The following is an 11,070-nucleotide window of genomic DNA, read 5'->3' on the forward strand; positions in this document are numbered from 1 at the left end:
CAGTGACCACAGTGGTTTTAGATACATCATTGCCTTGCACCAGTATTTGGTAGTAACTTCAGATGAAATCGACATTTAAGAAACCTGAGCACCTAGCTAGCTGGGCTGAGAAGTTCTGTACGTGCACAATGGGCTAGTGGTTGGGTATTATGTTTGCACTGAGATGGTGATAATCTATGCAAAGCTGCTATCTTCCGTTAGGTTTTGGTGCCACATGCAGGGATGATCACCAGGGACTGCTTGATCAGTGAACGATGCCTAAAGCATCCATATTGTCAAACTCAGCCTTTGCAATAGCAAGTTTGTCTCGTAATTGCTGATGAGTGCAGTTGTGCACTGGAGGGCCAGTAGTAGAGATATGGTGCTTCATTCTATGATGGGTTGTAGGTTTGGAGAATGTCAGGGTAGTGGGATTTGCAGGGGTCCACAAGATTTGAGAATTCATTCTCGGTCTGGGGGACAGCTGCTATGCAAGGGGCAGCATGTGCAGATGTTGCAAGAGAAATAGCAGCAAACATACTGCTGTTGACAAGTTGTCTCTCCTAAAAATCGACCAGCAGTGAGTGTGCCTGAAGAAAGTCTGTATCAATAATGGACTGATGGACATCAGCAAAGGTGAATGCCCATTATGTATGCTAGTGAGCCAATTTGGAGAGAGAGAGAGAGAGAGAATGCAGTGACCTTACGTCTCAATTGAGGAACCATTGGTGGCTGTTAAAGGTTGGTCTTGCTTTCCATAACAGAGGTCCCTTGCTAATACTGGGATCATCCTGACTTCTGCTCCTATCGTCATTTGGAGTTCTGATCGTGGATGTACAGGAGCAGTTGATCATGTTTGCTAGCCACCAGAGTGTTCAGTGGTGGTTGGCCTTGGAGTTGCTGATGGCAAAGGACATTTGAAGCTACATGGTTGCTTACACTTGGTAGCTTTTGTCCCAAACCTCATGTAATAGAAACACAAATCATCTTGTTTAACTTTACTCTGTCTCAGGGCTGACCTTATGGCATTGATTGTAACCCTGCCAGACAAAAATTGCTTGTCAGTCACTTTCACTAACTGCCACAGGTCCTTGATCTCGATTTCAGTTATGAGATCCTGGACATGGGGTGGTAATTTACGGAGGAATAACTTCCTAAACAAAATGAAAGTGACTCACTGGTGTTAGGGCACTAATGCCAGCATGAACTCATAAGGCTTGGAATTGTCTAATTCTTCCGCATCTAGTATCCTGGCTGCTGCTTCTTGGTCACTAAGCTGGAATGTTTCCATGAGTCTCTGTTTCAAAGTAGCGTATTTGTGAGTAGCCAGCAGTTGGGTTAGGATGACGAGCACTGTTGTTACTGTGTCCTCATCCAGTGCTGCTGTTACATAAGAATACTTCATCAGGGCTGAGGTGATCTTCCATATGTTGAATTGTACTTCAACCTGTGTGAACCATACTTTGGCCTGCTTTGACCAGAATTGTGGGCACTTCAGTGCAGCGGTGTGACCACTTGTCATATTTGCATTTTCTACTTTGGGTTCAGCAGTTATGGCTTAGTTAAGCTATACATGAAAGTAATCTGGAATAAGAGTGTCAGTGTATTGTTTATTTCACTTCAATCAGCTTCACACTGTGAAGGTAAGTATGATTGGCCATCTAAATCTCCAGACTCCTGTCCCACGTAACCAGAAGTCCCTTCTCTGTGGACCAGCTCACTAGCTTGACAACAGTTAAGTTCTTGCCTACAGTTTGTCTGTTTTCAGCCCATGGGGAATGCCCTGTACATGCATGTTCTCTACACCCCTGTCTCAGCCAAGAGATCCTAGTTTTCTTGGCTTGCAGTTGTTGGTGCCATGTAAAAGTACTCGTGGTAGTGCTATGTAAAAGCGTCCACGTCAGTGCCATGTAAAAGTATCCTTGCCAGTGTCATGTAAAAAGCACCCAGTACACTCCGCAAGGTGGTTGGTATTAGGAAGAGCATCCAGCCATAGAAAACATGTCAAAACAGACAAATGGAGTTAGGGTAGCCCTTCAGCTGTCCAACTCCTGTCAAATAGTTCAATCCATGTCAGCATGTAGAACACACATTAAAAAAATGATGATAATTATATGCATATCCACACACACACACATGCACAATCGGTCAGACGCGGTTTCTTTATATAAAATTTCTATCATAAGATATTGGTGAACCGAGGGTCTGCAGTAGACATTTGCTCTAAGTGCTCTGCAGTGGGATCGAACCCGGAAACACGTGGTTACGAAGCGAACTTCTTAATCACCCACACGACTATGCCTGTGCTTCTGTTTGTTTTGTTTTATTTCTCTCAAGGGAATAAAAAAAAGGATGAAAATGGTCATTAAATTTTTTTTTTAATGAGAAAAAAATTATTTAAATGTTTCTATTAAAAACATATCAACTCAGATCAGAAACGAAACGATGACGTTTACGTAAAATAGTTACGTAAACAATTTGATAATCCAATGAAATAAGGTATATGCAAATTACATTTTAATCTTAAAGTAGTGACGTTTACACTGTTTCCGTGACGTAGTAACCAATCGTGAATCCCTTTAATTGTAATGTTTCCCTCCACCTCTTGGTATCTATAGCAGTTCTTTACTTGCTTCCGAACCATAGATACTTTGCAAAGCAGGAAGAGGATAGTCTTACATTAAAATTGTCTACTTTTTTTTTTCACTTGCATTTTATTTAGCGTGTTTACTTTTTGTTTATTGTGAATAATACATTGAGAATTACATAAAACGAGATATTTTTTCCATTAAAAAAAAAAAGATCACTTGACAGTCTTGAGTATTCTCAATACACCACTGACAATACCATTATGCCTAACAAAACGAAAAAAGAAAAGGTAAGCCGGAATTATTTGTTGTTTTCATTTTGTTTTGTTTCATAGTTATTTTAAATTTCTATTCACTTAACAAGCTTCATAAATATATATATGTGTATATATATATATATATATATATATACACACACACACACACACATATATATATATATATATATATATATATATATATATACACACACATATATATAAGTACGTGTGTATTTGTATACGTATGTATATATATATGTATATATATATATATATATATATATATGTATTGTATAAATGTACGTGTTTATTCATTTGTGTTTGTAATTGTATGTATCTTTGTTTATGTATGTGTATACGGTATACATACATATGTGTGTGTGTATATATATATATATGCTTGTATTTATTTGTGTGCCTGTGCAAAACAAATTAAAAAATGATTTTATTATCGACGAACTGAGGAAAAAATCTGTCCATTTCTATTATAACATTTTCCTTAGATTATCGTCTGTCGGACTTCATTGTCGGTATTTCCATTCCAGTCACAATTTAGATAAAAGTTTCTTACATTCATCCAATGACCATATCTATTTCTTGCTCTCGTACAACCATTTTTGTTTTAAAGTCTGATAATTTGTTCTAGCTCAGCTATAACACACATACGCACACGCATAATATACTGCATATATGTATGTGTGGGAGAGAGAGAGAGAGAGAGAGAAAGAAAGAAACAGAGAGAGTGAGAAAGTGAGTATGTGTATATGTATACGTTCTTATGAATTGTCCATGGAAATATTTCCTGCTATGTCTACCGTCTTATACCGAATCTTGTCTGTCTATCTTGCACAGCTAGAATTAAAACCATGTGTACTATTACGAAAGGATGCCAGCTTTTCTCTCTTTTGTTAATTTATCAGCAAAACATCATTTGACTTTTTTCCTTTTGCAATATTATCATGTTTGTATTAACTACATAGTATGTCTTCCTGGCTTGTAGGAAGTAATTAGTCTTTTTCTCCCCTTCAGTAATGTACTACAACTTATTAACCATTCGGAAGCAGAAAGCAAGCAGATGCCATCAGTAGAGATGGTAAATCTTACCTACTTTCTATTTCACTTGGCCATTTGTATTTATTAACCAAAGTTCTTTTCATTTATGGGGAGTTTGTTATATAATTGGAGACAATTTCCTAGTTGAGAAAACCAGTCTAGCCATTTCTGTTAATAAGTAATATGCACTATCTGTATGTATTTGTATGTATAATAATAGCTGCAGTCTTCTATGTCATGTCTCCGTTTCTTTTTTCCATTGTAATTTTGAGAAATTAACAATGAAATCATGGAAGAATTAGGGAGTGAATAACTGTGTTGTCATGCATTTCATTAAATTTGAAATATGACATTAAGCACGAAGTGATGCGGAAATACGTGTTTCATATATATATATATATATATATATACATATATATATATATGTATATATATAGGAAGGCAAATATAATTATAATACTCAGATACACATAAACATATTCATGTATTAAATGTATTAAGTCATTGATTTCTGTTTTAATCAATGTGCTCGCAAATAATTTTCTGTCTGCCTCTAGTGAAATCTTGTTAACGAAAGCATGCTTACATGGATCTCATCCCTGTACTGACAATTATATGATGTCGTTTATGTTAATTCGGACATTTTTTTCCCCCCACTTTTTTCCTCTTCAGCAAACACCAGCGAAAACGACTAATGCGAAAGGTAGTGCGAAGGAAAGTACTGAAAATACAGAGAGTGAGGTAAGATGAAGCTTTGGTCAGTTGTTTTGTACTAATGTTTGACTGATATGTACAGAATGTGTGTATGAAACCATACATATATGTACACACATACACATATATAATCATACATATATTCACAAACATAACCATACATTTATACATACATGCATGTACATTCATTTTTATATACACATATTTCATAGTGACTGAGTATCAGTCCCCTTTCTTAACTTTGTCTTGAAAATGTGAGTATGCGTACGTATTTATGTATCATGTACTTAATTTTGATGGGTATTCTCAAATGCTGCCTCTTAGCAACTTGTCACCGTCTCATGATTGTTGTGTATAGTGATGGCCTGTGTGTAATGTATGTATATATGTATACATTATGTATACATTTATACAACGATATATGTATGTGTGTATGTATATGCATATATATGTTTGTGTGTGTGAAACTGATGTCAGTCGCCGCCATCTTACCATAGATTATCATGGCGGTAAACGCTTTCTACCACTGAAAAGAACAACAAACCATTTCTTTCTCCTATATACTTCATTTTCATAATATTAAAAAAAAAAAAACATTCTACCTACATATACAAGAAACAGAACACCCCGGTTATTTTTAACTATTAAAGCACTGACAAAAAAGCATTACTTAAAAAAAGTAGTTATTAAATATGTTTAATTTTTTTTAATCCTTTCTTCACTGTCCATTTCCTTTTTTTCTTCTCTCTCTATCATCATGTCAGTTTCTGGCTTGTTTCAGAAAGAATCCTTATAGAATAAACAAATAATGAATGTAAAAGATGTATAGATAGGTGTGTAATGTATATGTCACTTTCTCTCAATATATGACATGATGGGATATATATACATACACACACACATAGTTTATTCCGTACATCTGTGAGTGTATGTGTATATGTTACATACAGACATACATTTATGTAAATTTTATACACATACACACACGACTCAATTCTAGAGATCTTATTTTTTTTTCAAATTTTCATTTTCTTCAGTTTTCCTCTTATCTACCAATTGTTTATCGTGGTTATAATTTGAGGAATCATTCTCCCCTTTCTGTCCACTTCATAGCAACATAATAGTATTGATGATAATGACTAATGTCCTTTTGGCATATCTGTATATATATATATGTGTGTATATATATATATATATATATATATACACACACACACACACACACACAAGCCATAGATAATGCAAGTGTTGCAAAAGGCTGCTGTGAGGAAAACGCCGTTGGAATTAAAACTGATTTGGTGGTCGACTGTAGAGGATAACATTGGACATTTTTTCCTAACAAAGCGCCTCTTCGAAAAAGGAAGAGGCAGGGCAGATAGCTTATTATTGCTTTTACTTACACACGCGCTGTCCATTTTGTTTTACATTTTCACGAGTTCATTTCCTCTTTATATCAATCACAATCTACCTTGCTATTTATTTATTTATCCAGGCTCACATTTTTGTTAATGTTTTTTCCCCATCATATCAACCTTGTAGACATTTCACTACTAAATTCCTGGTGTTATATATATTTATAAGGTTTGATAAATTTCGTAAAGTATTAGGGTTGTATTTTTGTTTTATGATAGTGAAATATATATGTATGTAGCGGGACGTTAAAATGTTTTATTTTTTTTTATTTTGAAGTGTTGCTTTTCGTTCTGAAAGTTGATAGCTTGGTTGATAGGGAGGAATCCTATTTGATATCCTGGTTCCCATTACACCTAATTCGTGTCATAGTTTATTGAAGTGATGTCAGTGTTGTCAGTGTTTAAAACTGTTCCAAACACAACACATGCCTTTGTTGCAGATGTGATCTTCATGAATGAAAACACCTGTCACTTTCACTTTCTAATAACTTGGCTCTTGTCTTCCTGGGTAGGAACGAATCTATCAATTCATAATAAAAACCATTGAAGAATTGCTGAGAACTGCTAGTTTCTGGGTGCTTCACTGCATTCTTAGAATCACTTGTGAGAACAAATGACTGCACTGCATTGATATTATACGATTTTCAATCTCAATAGGTTACTTTATATTTCATTTTACTGCAATAGTAAATAAAGTTGTGCATATGAAGAACACTACCTTTAATCTCGTCGTTATAGTCAGCCAGTCAGTCATATATTAGTGATTACTGGCCGCCAGCCATTATAACTTGTATTGAATTAATATATATGGTAATTGTCATCAGTTTTTTTTTTTATTATATTTTGAAGGAGCCGCTGTCACACACGCGCATACCTGATATTGATTCAAGATCGAACTCTGTCAGTCTTTTGAACTGTTTCAAAATACAATCTTTGTCCTCTGACACTAGCTTTTAATTGGCCGCTCTACAAATCTTCGAGTATTTGTAAATTCTGATTCTCTTTTAGGTTAAAGTTTCTTCTTGACTATTCTCGGAATTTTTTCAGTTGCATTTTTTCGTGTTTGTAAGAAAAGAAAACTGGGAAATGTCTAAGATAGCGTCAGGCAACAGTTGCAGCTGAATAATTTTAAAATTCTATGTCTAGTTAATTTTCGTATAGAAATACTTTGTATTTTTAGCAAAGGGTTTAATCGATATGGCTTATCCTGAAGATATTTATTTAATTTAATTGTTATCTGTGTGTATTTTTATGTTAGTGTCTGCTCCCACATACACATTCCTACACATTTTGTACGTTATCAAGAGAGATTTAAAGTGTAACTGCTATGTTTGATGTGTGTTTATATGTATTTGTTTGTCTTCTGATAGAAAAGGTGGTTCTTGTATTGTTTCTATGATCCAATTTCATCTTTATCCTCTATTTCTGTTAATCTCTACCATGTCATATTGTACGTTAGTTTGGAATACTCCATTATTCTGTAGACGTGAAACACTTGAATTTCGGCTAGAGATTTTAAAAAATTTATAATAATTCAGTTTTCTAGATTCCATTGTTCTTGGAATTATGTTGATTTAGTTATTTTTATGCCATTCTTTCAGTGGCAAACATGATTACTGTGAAATATAGAGAAATCTTGTGCAAGACTATGATTTACTTCACCAGACAATTTAAAGCCATTGTAAATTCTATATGATCTTTCTCTCTTGTATAGCTATTTTAAAATAAAAGTTTCAGTTAGTAAGTTATTTATTTCACTATAATGATAATGTTTTAAAGATTGTAGCTACAATTTTTGAAGATTTGATATTGAATGTGATTTATTCAAGTCACCAAACATTTAATAGTCTGGAAACCACGTAGAATGAATAATACAGTGTGATTGTAATACCTGAAAATGTTATCAGTTGCAATGCTGTTTAACTCCAACTGAACCTTGGCTAAAATAGGGTCTAGTTGAGCTTAGTTCTAATTTCTGAGTGCTTATACTTTTCACATGATGCAAATGTAAGGGAGAATGCCTAAGGTTGGAACTGAACTTACATTTACTTACAGACTAACATAATTCTTTTTTGGAATATTCTTTTGTATTTTTGTTATAAATTTCACTTCTTAACTCAGCCCTTTTTGTTACCATTATCATTACTATATTTCTGTTGAAATACAGTCTTTGTTTGAATTAATTCATTATTAGCATAATGAAGAATTTAGTAAAACAACTTAGTTATTAAGCTGGTTGTTTGGAATATAAATTAACATGAAATTTTGATGGAAGGTTTTAATTTAGATCACTTTAAAAACAGGAAGACTGTATCACAGAACCAGGGAAAGTTTGGGGCAGATTTGTATCAAAGGAGTTTAAGAGGCCACAAATTTATGCTGAGTGAATTTTTAAACTGGCAAATTAAAGCTTTTAATGTAATAAGTTTGACATTCATGTTTCCTCTGGTAGTACTGCTGTACAGTATAATTAAACTTTAGTTTTTAATTTCCAACATCTATTGTTGTTTTTGTTTGTTTTTTTTTTGCATCCATTTAATGAATTTGCTAAGCAGTTTCAGTATATCAAAATGGCATCTTACTTTTTTTTTGAGATCCAATTACTTTATTTCAAGCTTTGGCAACATCTAATTTCTTGCTATCAACTCAGATAATATGCTATTACATAACCTTTTTTCCTTAATTGTTTGTTGTTTTTGTTATTGCTTTGCTTATTTGAGATGATCTATCCACCAGATAAAGATAGCTTCTATACTACCTCAAAGAATAAAACAACTTCACCTTTGGAAAATGAATCCTCAACCCAATAATTCCTTAATTATTCTACTACTATTCTTGTCTTTTTTTAAATTTTAATGGTTTACTCAGAGGAGGATTAGCTCACACTCATGATCTCTTTCAAAGCTTCTGAATCTGGTGGGAGGAATTGAGGAAGTTGGCCTTAGACAGAAAATGTGGCCTGGATGTTTACAACAGAATAGACACTACTATAGGTACCCAAGGGCCAAAATGATGCTGTTAGATTGGGTGTCGGTAGTTTGAACTTGTGAATTTTGTGCTGCTTTCATATTTGTTTTATCTTTTTTTCTTTTTAATTCACCATCTGCAAATGGTAGTGCTATTAGCTACAGATTCACTGTAACCACAAGTTCACTGCATTTCTGGCGATGAGAGGGATAGTGTAACCTGGGGATATATCTCAAGGGAATTTGATTGTAAAGCAGCAGTTTTTCAGTTCATGCATTCATCCTTGTTTTAATGTCCACGTTTCCATGCTTGCATGGGTCAGACCGGATGCCCTTGCTGTTGCCAACTCTCACCTGTTACTAAGTAATATTTTCTCATGTCTGGACAATAGAAGATTGTAAATTATGGGGCATCTTTACAACTATCACATGGCGTCAAGGCAAGCCCACCCCCATTCTTTCATTTATACATACATACATTATATATATATATATATATATATATATATATATATAATCTCCACGCATCTTTCACTAGTATACATTAGTAAGAGATATTTGCTAGAATGTGTGCTTGTAAGACTGCACAGTTTCCATGCATCTATCAAGGCTATGGCAGAGGTCGTTTGCCCAAGGATCAAACCTGGAAGCTCATGGTTGTGAAGGGAACTCCTTAGCCGCACAGCCAAGCCTATATCTTACACTCACTCCAATCATTCTTCTCTAGAACTGCACTAAATCTAGCCATCTTAAACCATTTCCTCTAGTATACAAGTAAAATATAAAAGCAATGGATAATTTTTGTAAAATTTTGTTTTGGTCTCCAAAATTAAGTTTATATAATGGACAGATGTTTGAAACATGTTAGAAAGTAGTATAAGAGGAGGCAGTTTGTCATTTCAAACATGGACTAAGTGGGGTATTTGAGAAATATGTTTGTTCATTAGCATCATTGTTTTAATTATCTCACATGTTACAATGACCTGCAACACAACATATTGGCAGCATTCAGCTAGTTCTTTCGTATTCTTGTCTGTGAAACCCAGTGTTCTGAGATCTGACATTATCATTTCTTCCCTTAAGTCATTTTAAACACTAAAACTGTCTTAGAATAAACACACTCTAATAAAGGAAAAAGTCTTATGTATCATTATGTTAATTAATGGATACTGCTAATGTACATGACTACATTATTCCCTATACTTTCTTTTTCTTTTCTCTCTCTATAACTTTGTTAGTTTGTATCTAACCTTTTGTAGCAGTTGAGGGAAATTTTCATTAACTGAATTTAGTGACTTTTGATTTTTATTTTGCAATGATATGTATGTGTTGTATATAATTACTGTAAAACAAAGACTTAGAAGCAGAAGTTGTGACATAAGATGATAGATATGAGGACTAGAATAGATTAACCCTTTTGTTACCATATTTCTGTTAAACTGTACTGCCTTTGTTTCAATTAATTTTGAAAATGATGGAGAATTTAGTGAAATAACTTTGTCATTAAGTTGGTGTAAGGAACATAAATTATCGAGAAATTTTGGAAGATTTTTACTTAGATCACTTTAAAACAAGAAATTTGTATCATAGAATGAGGGGCAGTCTTAGGTGGGTTGGTATCAAAAGGGTTAAAAAAGCTGAGGTTGTTGAGCAAGTGAATGAATATTACGAAAAATATAAAATGAATTGTTGGGTTGTGATATTGACATGTAGCTTGAAAGTTGGAATTAATAGGGAAGGTGATTGATAATGGGAAATTCCTTATGCGACAGTGTTGAAGAGAACACAATGATGAACAGTTAATCTTGCAAATTTAAAGGAATTAGTAAATTCACCATCATCTTCTCTATGCTTGTATGGGTCTAGTGGAGATTATGAGGCAGTTTTTCTACAAATGGATGCGCTTCCCATTACTAACCTTCACCAATTTTCAAACAAGGTAATATTTCCTTGAGGTTGGACATGTTTTTTGCTGGATACTGGAAATGAATGATACTGCTTGTATGATAGTGACATTCATTTACTATTATCACATGATGTCAAAGAAACACTCACTCTTAAATACATTCACTCATGAGCACATGTACATGACCCCCCC

At 34.1% G+C, this 11,070-nt stretch overlaps 1 protein-coding gene across 6 annotated transcripts in view; it reads left to right on the top strand.

Annotated features, from left to right (window-relative positions):
• The first annotated feature begins 2,543 nt into the window (after positions 1 to 2,543).
• The window catches only part of LOC106870596 (serine/threonine-protein phosphatase 2A 56 kDa regulatory subunit delta isoform), a 120,177-nt gene continuing 111,650 nt past the window's right edge, over positions 2,544 to 11,070 (top strand). For 4 of the 6 annotated variants that reach the window (XM_052973627.1, XM_052973626.1, XM_052973628.1 and 1 more), the window contains exons 1-2: positions 2,544 to 2,857; positions 4,553 to 4,621. In XM_052973627.1, the coding sequence (XP_052829587.1) occupies positions 2,831 to 2,857; positions 4,553 to 4,621 (96 nt within the window). In that variant the 5' untranslated portion in view covers positions 2,544 to 2,830. Of the gene's footprint in view, positions 2,858 to 3,856; positions 3,921 to 4,552; positions 4,622 to 11,070 lie in introns of all 6 variants that reach the window. The other 2 variants (XM_052973625.1, XM_052973624.1) reach the window with 2 other exon arrangements.

Source organism: Octopus bimaculoides, chromosome 16 (assembly GCF_001194135.2).
Source record: "Octopus bimaculoides isolate UCB-OBI-ISO-001 chromosome 16, ASM119413v2, whole genome shotgun sequence".
Classification (NCBI taxonomy): Eukaryota; Metazoa; Mollusca; class Cephalopoda; order Octopoda; family Octopodidae; genus Octopus; species Octopus bimaculoides.